Genomic DNA, 16,028 nt, shown 5'->3' with positions numbered 1-16,028 from the left:
ACGAAGACTGATTCTGCGCTGACATAAGGCCAGATTCTCTGTTACGGGACCTCTCTCCTCTGCCTGGGTGCCTGGGCCTAAATGTGTGACAGTGGCCTGTTCCAGTGGTGGGTGACGTGAAGCCTGATTCTCTGCTATGACATGAAGACTGATTCTGCGCTGACATAAGGCCAGATTCTCTGTTATGGGACCTCTCTGCCTGGGTGCCTGGGCCTAAATGTGTGACAGTGGCCTGTTCCAGTGGTGGGTGACGTGATGCCTGATTCTCTGCTATGACATGAAGACTGATTCTGCGCTGACATAAGGCCAGATTCTCTGTTACGGGACCTCTCTCCTCTGCCTGGGTGCCTTGGCCTAAATGTGTGACAGTGGCCTGTTCCAGTGGTGGGTGACGTGATGCCTGATTCTCTGCTATGACATGAAGACTGATTCTGTGCTGACATCAAGCCAGATTCTCTTTTACGCGACCTCTCTCCTCTGCCTGGGCCTAAATATGTGACAGTGGCCTGTTCCAGTGGTGGGTGACGTGATGCCTGATTCTCTGCTATGACATGAAGACTGATTCTGCGCTGACATAAGGCCAGATTCTCTGTTACGGGACCTCTCTCCTCTGCCTGGGTGCCTGGGCCTAAATGTGTGACAGTGGCCTGTTCCAGTGGTGGGTGACGTGAAGCCTGATTCTCTGCTATGACATGAAGACTTATTCTGTGCTGACATAAGTCCAGATTCTCTGTTACGGGACCTCTCTCCTCTGCCTGGGTGCCTGGGCCTAAATGTGTGACAGTGGCCTGTTCCAGTGGTGGGTTACGTGAAGCCTGATTCTCTGCTATGACATGAAGACTGATTCTGCGCTGACATAAGGCCAGATTCTCTGTTACGGGACCTCTCTCCTCTGCCTGGGTGCCTGGGCCTAAATGTGTGACAGTGGCTTGTTCCAGTGGTGGGTGACGTGAAGCCTGATTCTCTGCTATGACATGAAGACTGATTCTGCGCTGACATAAGGCCAGATTCTCTGTTACGGGACCTCTCTCCTCTGCCTGGGTGCCTGGGCCGAAATGTGTGACAGTGGCCTGTTCCAGTGGTGGGTGATGTGATGCCTGATTCTCTGCTATGACATGAAGACTGATTCTGCGCTGACATAAGGCCAGATTCTCTGTTACGGGACCTCTCTCCTCTGCCTGGGTGCCTGGGCCTAAATGTGTGACAGTGGCCTGTTCCAGTGGTGGGTGACGTGATGCCTGATTCTCTGCTATGACATGAAGACTTATTCTGTGCTGACATCAAGCCAGATTCTCTGTTACGCGACCTCTCTCCTCTGCCTGGGTGCCTGGGCCTAAATATGTGACAGTGGCCTGTTCCAGTGGTGGGTGACGTGATGCCTAATTCTCTGCTATGACATGAAGACAGATTCTGTGCTGACATAAGGCCAGATTCTCTGTTACGGGACCTCTCTCCTCTGCCTGGGTGCCTGGGCCTAAATGTGTGACAGTGGTCTGTTCCAGTGGTGGGTGACGTGAAGCCTGATTCTCTGCTATGACATGAAGACTGATTCTGTGCTGATATGAAGCCAGATTCTCTGCTATGGCATGAAGAGACTAATTCTGTGCTGACATGAAGCCAGATTCTTTGCTATGGCATGAAGAGACTGATTCTCTGCTGACGTGAAGCCAGATTCTCTGCTATGGGACCTCTGTCCAATTGATATTGGGTCATTTTTATTTTTTTTATTTTTATTTTAATTCATTTCCCTATCCACATTTGTTTGCAGGGGATTTACCTACATGTTGCTGCCTTTTGCAGCCCTCTAGCTCTTTCCTGGGCTGTTTTACAGCCTTTTTAGTGCCCAAAAGTTTGGGTCCCCATTGACTTCAATGGGGTTCGGGTTCGGGACGAAGTTCGGGTCGGGTTCGGATCCCGAACATTTCCGGGAAGTTCGGCCGAACTTCTCGAACCCGAACATCCAGGTGTTCGCTCAACTCTACTCCTGGTCTTCATGTTCCATCTCCCAGAATGCGGGCCTCCTAGTGGGACATTTAGGTTCTCCAGCAATGTCTTCTCTCCCTTACATGTGTTGTATGTTTCGTGTGGGGTTATGATTCGCTGTGTTGTATTGTCTAGCCTGGTGTTCCTTGTCTGGTATGTTTGGTGATATATTCCAGCATGGTTGCTAGACTTCCTAGCCTGTATGCAGTGCCACCTGGGGCTGCCACGCACCTTGAGGCATGGGGGTCCTGGCGGAGTCTGGTGTGCTGGATACCTGTGTGAGTTGCTGGTATGGTGTCCTGTTTGGTTTTAGGGCTCCGGTAAGTATTCACGGGTTCCAGTCGTGGTGGCAGCGTCAGGTAAGTGTGTCGTCTTGTTTTCTTACCTGCCGATTCTCTTGCTTCATATTGTCTTTTCCTTTCCAGTGAGGAGTTAGGGCTAGGTATAGGGATGTATTAGGAGGTGACCTGCTCCCTTATACTTGTGTTCAGGCCTAGTTGCTTTCCTTATTCCCCAGTCTTCGTACGGTGGGGGTTTTTCCCCACTCCCCACCGTGACAGCATGCATCATAAGGACCTTCTAACGTCATAGGGTCATGTGACTGCGACCCAACCCTGTACTGTGCCCCCTTATACCCTGCATTGTGCCCTCTTACCACACCCTGTACAGTGCCTCTGGTCATACCCTGTACTATGCCCTCTTAGACACTTTTATCCAGTCACTGTATGGCGGCGTTATCCAGTTACTGTATGGCGGTGTTATCCGGTCACTGTATGGTGGTGCTATCCAGTTACTGTATGGCAGTTTTATCTGGTCACTGTATGGTGGTGCTATCCAGTTACTGTATGGCAGTGTAATCCGGTCACTGTATGTTGGTGATATCCAGTTACTGTATGGTGGTGGTATCCAGTTACTGTATGGCGTTGTTATACTGTCACTGTATGGTGGTGGTATCCATTTACTGTATGGTGGTGTTATCTAGTCACTGTATGGTGGTGATATCCAGTTACTGTACGGTGGTGGTATCCAGTTACTGTATGGCGTTGTTATACGGTCACTGTATGGTGGTGGTATCCATTTACTGTATGGAGGTGTCATCTGGTCACTGTATGGTGGTGGTATCCATTTACTGTATGGAGGTGTTATCCGGTCACTGTATGGTGGTGATATCCAGTTACTGTACGGTGGTGATATCCAGTTACTGTACGGTGGTGGTATCCAGTTACTGTATGGCGTTGTTATCCGGTCACTGTATGGTGGTGTTATCCTGTTACTGTATGATGGTGGTATCCAGTTACTGTATGGTGGTGTTGTCCGGTCACTGTATGGTGGTGGTATCCATTTACTGTATGGTGGTGTTATCTGGTCTCTGTATGGTGGTGGTATCCATTTACTGTATGGTGGTGTTGTCCGGTCACTGTATGGTGGTGGTATCCATTTACTGTATGGTGGTGTTATCTGGTCACTGTATGGTGGTGGTATCCATTTACTGTATGGTGGTGTTGTCCGGTCACTGTATGGTGGTGGTATCCAGTTACTGTATGGTGGTGGTATCCAGTTAATGTATGGTGGTGTTATCCATTCACTGTATAGTGGTGTTATCTGGTCACTGTATGGTGGTGGTATCCGGTCACTGTATAGTGGTGGTATCCGGTCACTGTATGGTGGTGTTATCCGGTCACTGTATGGTAGTGTTATCCATTTACTGTATGAAGGTGTTATTCAATAATTGTATCCCCTTCCCTGCCTATGCCACCTTTTTTAGACCTGGCATGAGTCGGGAAAAGTTGCAGATTGCGGAGCAAAGGACCTTTGCACCACAATCTGTGTCAGAAATACACCTTTATATAGACGTATTTCTGTTTAATAAATGACCCCTAATTGTATTATTATTCCAGGGTAGGGCTGATATCATTATAGTGTATTATACTGTGCCCTGTATTTCCCAATAGATAAAATATCTTTGGGAAACACATTCCACATCGCCGACCACCAGGCCCAGATAGCGATCTGTCAGTACATTTCGGGCTCCCCTCTCCGCCCCGCTGTGTACTGGTGCTTATTCTGACACTAGGGCTGGGTTCACATCACATTTTTGCCATCCGTTTAATGTATACAAAAAACATATACATTAACAGATTAGTGATGAGCGGCAGGGGCAATATTCGAATTCGTGATATTTAGCAAATATTTGGGCGAATATTCACCATATATTCGAGAATTCGCGAATTCATGATCTCCAGGCATTATTTTCTTGATTGTGAAAATTCGCATAAAATTCGCCTAAAACATTCGCATGAACTGGTATTTTAAAAAAAACCTAATATTCGCGATTACGAATATATTTTGCGATATTCTAACTATTCGCAAATTCTCGAAGTGCCGATATTCACGATTAAAATTCGCAATTCGAATATTCGTGATCAACACTGTAACAGATGCCTCAGACTGATGCCGTACAGTGGCGTCCGTTCACCATACAGTTCTATATTAAAAAAACATATACATTAACGTATGCATTTCTTTTACTGGAATCTGCAGAATACAAAAACATGGAGCGCTGCACATTTATATACAGTACCTTATTTTTTGGCAATGTATACATCAAATGGATAGGAAAAACATGATGAGAAACCACTGCTGGGGGGGACGTACAAAAATGTGTTTGGGGCCCAGTCAGTTCTAGCTAGTGAGGGCCCCTTACACAGTATAATGACCCCCAGTGCCCCCTCCATACAGTATAACCCCCACCGGGGGTCATTATTTTGAATGGGGGTGACTGGGGGTCATTATTCTGAATGGAGGGCCACTGCGGGGTCATTATACTGTGTGGGGGGCCCACTGAGATTTATCGCCCAAAGGCCCACATGAACCTGGAGCCGGCCCTGCATGGATCAGCTCCTGTAAGTATTTTACAGCAAACAGGTAAATAGCGTATAAATGACAGAGAATAGAAATGGAGCATTACTGAACTGACCCTATACGGAACTCGTCAGCAGCAAACAAACCTCAAACACACAGAACATTAAAACACACTAGACTGTGGAGCTACAGATTTCAGAATACACACTAAACTATACCAAGATCAGAATAACAGGATCTGAGAGGAACTGCAGATAATAGACCTGACAACCAGACTCCGAGGAGAACTGCATGAAATAGACTCAACAAGCAGCACTTCACACTAATCAACCAGCCAAAGCTCGGAGGTAACCAGCCATATTCATATTAACAGCAGCTGTATTGTGATTGCACAAATAAACCTAGTAACTAGGTGAACTTGAAACAGACAGACTGTTCCTGACACCACTACACTGACCCCTGTGTGCCTCCTGGAGCTGAGGATGATGAGGCAGCGTCCCACCGCCACAGCAGCGGGAATTTTATGGAGTGCTTCATTCTCAGAAGTTCTGAGATGTTCAATAATTTGCTGTTTCTGGAGTCTGGGATACAGTATTCCCTATATTTTAAGGAGTCTCCCAGATGTTCCAGGAAAGTTGACAACTGTAACATACTCTGTTCTCACAATTCCTGATCATAGTTCCACTCCTGGGCCTGAAAGCTTCCTCATTCTGCTTGACATTAGTGTTGAGCGCGAATATTCGAATAGCGAATATTAATCGCGAATATCGCAACTTCGCTAATTCGAGAATATTTCTAATATAGGGCTATATATTCTCTTTTGTGGTCCTGGCTACGGCGCAAAGCCTGGTGAGTGTGACTGAACCTAATCTAGCTGAAGTGGCTGGTGGTGTGCCTGTTGCCACGTGATGAGGGTAGGCCAAATAAAGGGGGCAAAAATACGAGTAGGAAAGGTTAGGAAACAACTCTTTATTGTAGATGATGGTATTACAGAACCAAGTCAGAGAAAGCTGCGGCGATTTTGGCTTTTGGATGCGGGATGTATTGTGAGAAACAGGAGGACTTCCAGCGACCCATTTTGCGTATGATGTGGGCCGGTACCCCATGTTTGGATGCGGCGGAGGCGGCTCCGATCCTGAATGAATGGCCCGTGATGGCCTGGGGGTTGAACCCTAACCCTGACGCGAGGCTGCGAATGTGTTTGACGAACTGCGAGGACGTGAGTGGCCGTGACGGGAAAGGAAGGAGAGGGCTGGCGGGAGCCCGGTTGCCCAGGGTGGTTAGTAACCTGTTGAGGACGGCCACGGGACACCAGGAGTTGGTGGTAGGGAAGTATTCTATGCGCACTGGGGGCCCGATTTGTGAGGTTTTGGAGACTGGCAAGGTGAAAGTGAAATGCTCGTGACTACGGGTGAGTTGGTTTAGAACGGGGCCTGTGTTGTGAGGAGAGGTGACGGTGAATTCCCCGGGCCGGAGAAAGCCGTAAAAGCTTAAGTAGAGGGCGGCTTTGAGAATGCAGCTTCTGAAAGGGCCAAAAGGACTGCCGTCTAGGGAGGATGAGAGTTTCCTGAACAGGTCCCCTGAGACGGGTTGCCTGGAGGGTTCGGATTTGTGTGAGCTTTTTTGAATACCCCGCAGTGTGGCTTTGATGGCGTGGAAAGAAAAGATTGGGTTGCTGTCTGGATCGGATCATGAGGTGATGTTGGACCCCTGACAGATACGATCTGATGGTGCTGAAAGAGAGGTGTAGGTCCTTGTGGCAGTATGCCAGGAAAGCCATGATGAAAGTGGTTTCGCTTACGTTGCCCCTGGGGTGAAGGTGACGAAAAATCTGGAAAGCTTTCCAACCTGACTGGTAATTTCTGGTGGAATTCTCGGACAGGGACTTGCGGATGAGATTTTGAGCCATGGATAGGTGCCTGTCTAGTCCAGGATCAGGGAGCCGAAGTCCGGGGGGGGGATCCCGATTCTCTCGGCTTGTGGCATGACCTGGAAGAAGAGAGTTAGATTTAGGCGAGACAAGGCATCTGCTGAGACGTTCCTGATGCCCTGGATGTGGGTGCAAGAAACATGAAAATTGTGTTTGAGGGCAAGCCAGGTGAGTTTGCGTAGGAAGCGCATGACTTTGGGTGAGCTGGATCTGCCTTTAGTGATGATGTCGACGACCGTATGGTTGTCGGTGATGAAACGTACTGGCATGTTGCTCCATTCTTCGCCCCAGACTTGTGCGGCTGCCACAACTCAAGGAGAGGAGAGGACTGAATGGCTTGAGGGTCCGAGTGGATTTGGGAGGGCCAGGAATCAGCGAACCACTGGTGGCCGAATAAGGCGCCGAATAAGGCGCCGAACCCGACGGATGCGGCCGCATCGGAGTACACGGTCGGACAGGTGGGACTCCAGCGAGGGACGAACATGGAGATGCCATTCCATGCCGACAGAAAGACCCTCCACATGTCTAGGTCGGCCAGGGCTTCACGGTCCAGTTGAATCAGCGAGTCCTGGGTTGTGGCTGTAGGTAACAATTGGAGGAGTCTTGCTGTGAAGGATCGTCCTTGTGGCTTGATGCGGGTTGCGAAGTTGAGAGAGCCCAGTAGTGACTGCAGGTCGCCCTTGGACATGGTTCTGGATCCTATGTGAGCGGAAATGGATGATTGGAGTCTGACTAGTTTGTCCTCTGGGAGTCTGGCTTCCATTCTGCAGGTATCTAGCGTGATACCCAAGAAGGTGAGGGCCGTGTTAGGGCCATCGACCTTTGATGGCGCCACTGGGACCTGTAAGGCGGAGAAAAAGCTAAGGAGACTTTCCAATCTGTCGGGCACATGGTTGGGGTGCTCGATCAGTAAGAAATCGTCCAGGTAGTGTATGACTCTGGGACAGTTGCCGTGGTTTACCAGGATCCAATGGAGGGCCTGGGCGAACTGATCAAAGAGCCAGGGGCTGCTCTTTGACCCGAACGTGAGGCGGGTGGCGAAGAAGTACTGGTCCCTCCATTTGATCCCGTGAAACCTCCAGAGGTGGGGTTGGATTGGCAGGAGCTTAAAAGCGTCCAAAATGTTAGCTTTTGAGAGCCAAGCGCCCGCCCCAACCTGTAAGATGAGTTGGATGGCTTCATCCAGGGAAGAGTAGTGCATGGAGTACTCTTCTGACGGTATCAGGGAGTTGAGGCTCGGGACGCTGGATGCATGAGGCGCAGACAAGTCGTAGATTAAGCGTTTTTTATTGGTATTTTTCTTGCAAACCAACCCGATGGGGCTCACCCAGTAGACCTGGAAGGGAGGGGTGGGAAAAGGGCCTATGATGAAACCCTTCTGCAGCTCGACCTGCAGAAGAGAATCCACCGAGGCCGGGTCCTCCATGGCCGACATGAGATTGGGGGTCTCCCAGGATTCCCGAGGCAGAGTGACAAGACCGGTGTGGAAACCTGTTGAAAAACCGGAATGCAGGAAATCAACGAAGGCGCGATCGTGGTGGGTATTGAGGAGGGAGACGAGAAGGGGGACATTAATGTCGGCTAGTCAGCTTTTGGCCGAGCGCTGGGAGCAGGAGGACTGGGGATGGGCCCGGAAGCAGGTGGAACAAATGTGGAGCGCCTTACATTTGCTGTAGTTGCAGAAGCTGGAATTGAAATTATTACACAACTGGTTTTTACCCAGGTACACGATGGGGCGACCTAATTTGTCCATGAGCGGACCCGACTTCTGGGGGGCAGAAGTGCTGGGCAGCTGTTTGGGCTGGGATGAGGCGTGGGCGTTTGGGCACCAGTCGGATGCATGCAGAACTGACTGGCAGTTGGAGCAAAAAGGTGACCTGAGACCTGCAAAGTGTCTGCAGAATAGCTCCATGTCCAGAGAGGCCCAGTTGGTGATATGCTGGAACTGGGCGAGGGCTGCGGCTGCCTTCGCCGAAAATGACCGGTGATAGTCGTAGAAAGCGAATCCTCCGTATTTGTGCCCGAGCTCCGTAACCCTGTATAAATATGCGTCCAGCTCCTCTCTTCTAGCAGGATGTGCCGAGCAGATGATGTCGCGGTAGAGGCTGAACGCGAGCACGATTTCTGGGATGGAGAGTTTTTTGTTCAGGCGGGAGTCTTTGGCCTTCAGAACTACGGACACATCCCCACATGCGATGGTCCGGTTTTCCACCATGTCATGCGTGGAGATGAGGACCGCTGCCAGGTTCACGTCCTTGCCTGCGAGTATGTCCCTGCACAGGTTTTCGGGGACGAAAAAGGAAGGAGCTATTTCAGGAGCCCCGGACGACCTACCTGGGGAAGACGGCTGGGAAGTGGAAGGACCAGGGGCGGGACTGGAGGGAGCGGCAGGCGAAGCGTCCCTGCTTTCGACAGCCTGGAGCCTGGTGTTGATGTCGCAGATGGAACTGGACATGTGATTGATAGTGGCGTGTAGTTGTGTCAGTGACAACTGTATGGTTGACATGGAGTCCTGCTCCGTGGACTCTGTGGATGGCTCAGGAAACAAGAGGCGATATAATTCGGCCTTTTGGGCTGTGGCCGAATGGCGGATTCCTCGCTTGTTCAGCTCGGCGATCATCTTCGGAAAGGTCCATGTCTGGTAAGAAGAGCGACTTGCTCGTTCCGATACCGTGGACTCTACGGTCGATAGAGCGTCCTCGAGATGGGACATGTTAGAGCTGAAAAACGAAGAGGGAGAAGACGAAAGCTGGAGGGGGAAGCGAGATGGGTGCTGGCGGAGTTACTGAAGAAAGCGCGTGGCGGGAAGGTGGTGCCTTGCGTCTGGGCGAGGCCGGAGGACGCGTGGTCCCCTTGACGGGCGTGATTTATCAACTTACCTTAAGTCACTGGAGCCGTTCACGCCGCGAATAAAGGGGACGGGAAAAACTGGGGAAGCCGAGATTGTCACTACTTCACCTAAAAAGAACGGTATATGATGCTACGATTGGCTATGCCGGGCTGCCAGAATAGCGAATCGTGTCCGCTACTTACCTGGAGGACCAAATAGATCTTAAGGGAGCACTCACGGAGTAGCTTAGCCACCTGAAAGAACAAGACCGGACGTGTTGATTTGGGAAACCGTAGCTGGTGCGCGGTCAGCGGTTTCCTGGGGTATTACCGGGCAGGTGCCGGGAATGACGCGTGTGACTGCTGCAGCGGCAAGCAAAGGGGTGGGAAAGTGCGCCATGGGTGGGATTGCGTCCCAGCGAAACTGATGGAGTTTGCAACAAGGGGTCGCGGAGTGAAATGTGTGCCAGGGTGATCCTGGGTGGACGAGGTTAAGGAGCGGTTCAGGGCGTACCTTTGAAGAAGACTGTTGGGACAAAGTAGGGCCTGGGCGTACCAGGCCCGGGGTAGGTGTGGGAAAGCGAGGTGGGCGCACCACCTTGAATACACATGGGTTGCGTGACCCGAGCGGAAAACAAAGAGAGAGATAGGACACAGACAGGTGATGTCGGATGGACGGAGGGAAACAGGCTTTGCCTGTGGATGGCGACAAGTGACCAGAGAGAGAGGAAAGAAAAGAGAAGAGAGCAGGGCGTTCCTGCGGACAGAAAAGTAGTGGAGGATGGACGGGTTTGGAAACAAATTTTTTATTTTTTTTGAATACCCAGACGGGACTACTTGAAGAAGGATGACGCTGGTCACCTGGCGGGTGCTTGAATGGTGGCCACCACCCGGACCCTGGAGGAGAAAGGGGGAGGGGGCGGACCACCAGACCGGCACCGGGGAGAGCAAGCCCGCGCAGAGAAGTGTACCCAGCGATGGTGGGTGTGAGAAACCAGTGTTGGAGGGCCAGGCCGGACAAGAAGGCCGCATTGTCCCTCCCCCGATGCGGGTGTCTTGGGTGACGGCAGGTTGTCAGGTGTCGGGGGTGGTGTGTGGGAACGGAGATGGCCGCAGCCATGATTGTTTTAAATGACTTTTTTTTTTTTGTTTTGTTGTTCCCGGCCGCCGGCTCCCTGCCCTCCGCCGCGGTCGGGAGCGGTGGTCCGGCCTGGGCAGGGCGGCAGGAGGAAGCGATGGGCGGCCGGGGACTGAGGGGGAGAAAGGTATCTCTATGATATAGTAATCACCAGGAAGTCTAATTTTTGTGGCCAGACAATTTCCTGGGTTAAATGAAAATGTTTGGTCAGAAGTTGTCAAAAAGCATCATAGGATTCGGAAATAAATCCCATAACTGTTTCCAAACTACTGTGCATCCCTGAAAACCATGGCTCAAAGAGCCCAGTCCAGCGAAGAGCAAACAATATATTTCCTAAACATTTATATTTATTTCTGTGCATTGAGGATATGACTTGACATATTTATTTGGTGAGCAGTGGTGGAGCCCGACGCAGGTGGTAGGCTCACCCCGCCGACCTCTGACCCGCCGTGGCAGCGCGATGTGCTCCACGCTGGAGCGCACGGCGGTGGGCGGGAGGCGCGGGAGTGGGCGGACCGGGCGGAGGGAACAGATTGCGGTGGAGCCGGTTGGGACAAGCGCGGTCCTCTGGCAGGTGAGATGGCACGGCAGGAGGGGGAGCTGTGGGGACCCGGGGAACCGTTCTGCGCTGGCTCCGAGTACAGGGAGCATGAGATCATGCCGGCGGCCCCCGCCGACTTCCGCCTCGCCGTGCGGCGGTCACGTGGTGCGCTCCACGAGGCGGAAGCGGCGGGAGAGGGAGAGGACCAGCCGGTAACGGAGGAGATGGCTGCTGGGTGGATGGTGTGGGAGCTGGCGGGGGATGAAGGAACTGGAGGGGGCAACTTACCTAGGAAGCGGCGGGTTCTGGCGCACAGAATCGCCGCACGTGCGGGCAGCTTGGCCGGAAGCGAAAAAATGACAGGTGCAACTCCTCCTACCAACGAAAAGCGAGAGAGGACGTGCACCAGGAGAGCTGGGCGGCGGAGCTTAAGAAGCCCCCTATGCCCCTCCCACAAATGCAGGCTGGATTCAGCCTGCTGAATATATTGAATATTTGTTATTTTTTAACATCTGAAAACATGACTCCTCCTTGCTTCTTTCTTGTGGGTCAATGAGTCATTGGCCCACAAGCAACTTAAGCAGGAAGGAATCATGACTTCAGATCGAAAAAAAATTATGAATATTCAAAAAAAACGAATATATAGCAATATAGGGAATATATTCATTATTTAGAATATTCGCCTTTTTTTCCAATCTGTACAGTTGTTCGCATACTCTCCCCGACAAGTGTCCCCGGCACCATGGGAACGCCTGTGGGTTAAAAATTAACATCGGATCTGAGTTTTCCCTGAGATCGTGAAAACTTAGATCTGATGGTATATTCTAACCCACAGGCGTTCCCATGGTTACAGGGACGCTTGTCGGGGAGAGTATGCCAAAGTAGAATAACAGTACAGATAAAAAAAAAAAAAAAGAATATTCTAAATAACAAATATATTGCTATAACTAAATTTTTTAGAATATTCATCATATTCTAAAACAAGAATATATAGCAATATAGCGAATATTCGTAAAATACACATAATAGCCAATAGCCATAGCCAACCATTAGGAAAGTTGCCTTATACAGTTAAAAAAAATCACAATACGCGAATAATTAAATCGCATATTTTTCGTGATAAATAGAATAATGCCTAATGTCTGATTTCAACGAATTTAAGACGAATATTCAATCGAATATTCGCGAACTATCGTGAAATCGAATATGGCACCTCCCGCTCATCACTCCTTGACATCTGCAGTGGTGTCCTGGAATGAGCGAAGTGCAGGAATGGGGAGAGGTAAATATATGTGTCACTCATGAGATTTTGTAGTTACTCCAGGATCCAAGGAGAACTCCCAGGTATCACAGGAGATTTGGAAAGTATGCAATAAACATGGAAAAGCCAGCAGCAGCGGTGACAACATTCACTGTGAAGGTTAATAAAGAGTCAGGCATCCCATTATATGGGGACACTGTGGCATGGCACGTTCTGTGGACTGTAGCTATCACTCTCATAGAGGTACCCGCCAATACTCTCATGGGGCACCGTTATGTTTGACATTGACTGGTCCGCTAACAGGGATAACATGATTAACACTATGGGTGCACTGTGACTGGCTCTTGTGGCTTATATTGACAGCATGAATGAATTGGCCATACTTATCAGTCACCCTGCTGAGAATGATCATTAGAGGGACCCTGACACATGCAATTTAATCTGTAGGTACAATGATATGGAAAGCAGGAGAAGGAATGGAGTAGATTGAGCTAAGTTTTTCTGAAAAAAAAACAAACATAAATCTTAGCTCTTCTGGACTTGGGAGTCTAGTAGGAAGAGTAACTCAATGATAGACAGCCCTTCCTGTTGAGATACCTGCCAATTGCTGACCGCCCACTCCTGAAGCTGGCCATAAGCTTGAGATTTTGGATATCCATACTGGTCAGTTTAGAATATTTTCTGCTGACGATCGTCACTTTTTAAGACATGAGCAAGATGACAGGTGCTAACCAATGGCAAACATCTGCCAAACACTTCATCTGCCATGTTTTTTAGTTTTTTTTGTGTGTTTATAAAAGTTTCTAGTCCAGAATAGCATATCTCAATCCTATCAATGGAAGCCCAAACCAGGCCACACATATCGGCCGAGGTCTACTAGAAGTTTTTATTTTAACCTATAGCATTATGATCTAGAATTACAACTATCACATTCCATGAACAACCAGTAATTTAGGAAATGGCCATCTAAACTACCTAATGAAGTTGTCTGAGATAATAATAAAAGATACATGCCTTGGAACGGGAAAAAACAAAAAACTATTTACTATGCCCACTTTAGCTCTAATGTATGGAGCATAGTTATCGCACTCCCTTCATCTGCTGGCATCAGAATAATTTATGATCCATTCAACACAAATCAAAACTAAGACGAAACCTCTGCTTTTACCTTGTCGGGCCGAGAGTCCCTCTTCCTGCTTATAATGGAAATGGCTTCACTGGAATGTACCAGAGAGATGTGAACCTCAGCGTCTCCAGGCCAGAGCAGAAGGAACGTGGCTGAATATCTTCCATTTCTGTGGTCGGTGACTGCACCCGTTACTCCAGCTTTCAGCTTTGGAGAGTGCAGCTTGACCTGAAAATAATCTCCTCCATAGGTTTTTGGTCGACCATAATGATCCCGAGCAAATATGACAACAGTTATACGATCTCCTATGTGGTAGACTTCTTGTGGATGCAGCAAAACATAAAATGTGGTCTTTGGACTTGTAGAAGACATGAAGTCCAATCCACTGGGGACCTCAGGCCATTCAATTAGCTTGATTAGTCTTTGGATCTCTTCTTGGTCTGAATTGGGTGAGATTTTTGAAGACAGGTAGCTGACAGGTGGTGGATGCCATTGACCTGGAGATCTTATTGTGAGCAATTGGAATATGATCTGTAAATAGACACAAGAAGAAGTCAAAGAAAACAATATTTTACAGATTTATTGTGTATTCGTAAAGGCTTCCGTCAGACCCTTTCACTTTTTTGTATTTTGTTATTTTGCCCCTTATGCTAAAATATAAAGGTGCTAATTTGTCTCTGTTATTTTGCACTCAATCCCACATAATGAGAAAATGAGAACAAAAGTAAAGTTGAGCGAACCCGAACTGTTAAGTTCGGGTTCGTACCGAACTTTAGGATTTTTGAACCCCGGACCGGAACCCGAACATTTCAGTAAAGGTTTGGGTTCGGTGTACGGCGCTTTATTGGCGCTTTTTGAAAGGCTGCAGAGCAGCCAATCAACAAGCTGTTAACTGTCTGACCTTAGAAGCCATTACAGCCATGCCTACTAATGGCATGGCTGTGATTGGCCAGTGCAGCATGTGACCCAGCCTCTATATAAGCTGGAGTCACGTAGCACTGCACGTCACTCTGCTGTGCTTAGTGTAGGGAGAGGATGCTGCTGCTGTGAGGGAGAGAATAGGAGAGAATCTTTGCTCAAACTCTGAATCTAACTCAGCGATCTACATACATCGTGTTTTCTGGGTGCAGGGCACAACTTTTTTACCCTGCCCTGAGCCCAGTGACCGAAAAAAAATAACTTTAATAAGTCAGTTAGGTGGGCGGCGGCGGCCATTTTATGCAAGCTCAGTGCACTAGCACTGCACTGCATCTGAGCTTTTGGGACATTGAAAATCCCAATTGTTTTGGCAATTTACAACATCTGGTGCATTTGCAGGCTTAGTCCGTGTGCAATTTAAGCTAGAAATACAGCCATCATTTTCTGGGTTTTTAAAAATACACTTTTTGTGCCAAAAAACACTATTTTCCAGATCTGCAAGTGTTAATTACAAGATTAATATATACAGCTTTCATACTCTGTTAACAAAAAACACTTTTTTGGCAATATACAACATCTGGATTAGTCCGTGTGCAATTTAAACTAGAAATACACCGATCATTTTCTGGGGTTTTAAAAACACACTTTTTTGCCAAAAACCACTATTTTCAGGCCTTGCAGCATCAGCACGTGTGAAATTGCAGGATTATATACTGCTGTCAAATTCAGTTATTAAACAAACACCCGATTGGGGAAAAAAAATTTAGTTGGCAGCCTTTGCTGCAGATTTCTGTCACGGGAAGGGAAGGTAGAAGGAAGTGCACCCCCTAGACTGCCACCCTCAACCATGTCCCTGCCTACTTGCACCACCCGCCCTAGGTGACGGGGCGCAACTGGGCGACGGTCCCTAACCTCCGTAAGTGGCGGGTAGGGGAGGAAGGAACAGAGAGGGTACCGGAAAGCTAGGCAGAGAACAGTACGCGAGATGCAGGCAGACAAATGGACAAGGAAGTGGACAAGAGAGAAGTACCCTGTGAAGGAGAAGGCAAAGGCGGATCAGCTAGCCGAGGTCAGTCCGGGAGGTCACGTCAATACAAAGAGAAGAAGCAGGTGGCAAATCCGAGAACGAGCAGAGGTCAGAATCCGAAATGTAGCGTCAAAACCAAGGGAGCAGGCAAAGGGAGGTCAGGAAACGGTCAAGGTCAAATTCCAGAGGTCAATCAATAGAGTAGCTAACAATACACACAGCCTAAGAGACTAAAATCACAGGCAACCTGTAGCCAGCAGGCAGCCTGTATTTATAGTGGGGAGTGAGGGTCATGTGACGTGGCCAGCGTCACATGACCGCCAGACAGACAAGTCGAGCACCAGGTGATCAGTTCGGCGCTCAAGACAGACCTAGGAGCAGGGAGCCTCCCAGCTAGCAAAGCCGCCCTGGGA

At 49.1% G+C, this 16,028-nt stretch overlaps 1 protein-coding gene across 1 annotated transcript in view; it reads right to left on the bottom strand.

The window, feature by feature from the left end:
- The window catches only part of LOC121001430 (NXPE family member 3-like), a 118,608-nt gene that overhangs the window by 70,029 nt on the left and 32,551 nt on the right, over positions 1-16,028 (bottom strand). The window contains exon 2 of the mRNA XM_040432493.1: positions 13,713-14,201. Coding sequence (XP_040288427.1) covers positions 13,713-14,201 — 489 coding nt within the window. The remainder of the gene's footprint in view (positions 1-13,712; positions 14,202-16,028) is intronic.

This window comes from Bufo bufo, chromosome 5 (genome assembly GCF_905171765.1).
Source record: "Bufo bufo chromosome 5, aBufBuf1.1, whole genome shotgun sequence".
Lineage (NCBI taxonomy): Eukaryota > Metazoa > Chordata > Amphibia > Anura > Bufonidae > Bufo > Bufo bufo.
This window is presented reverse-complemented; position numbering and strand designations above follow the sequence as displayed.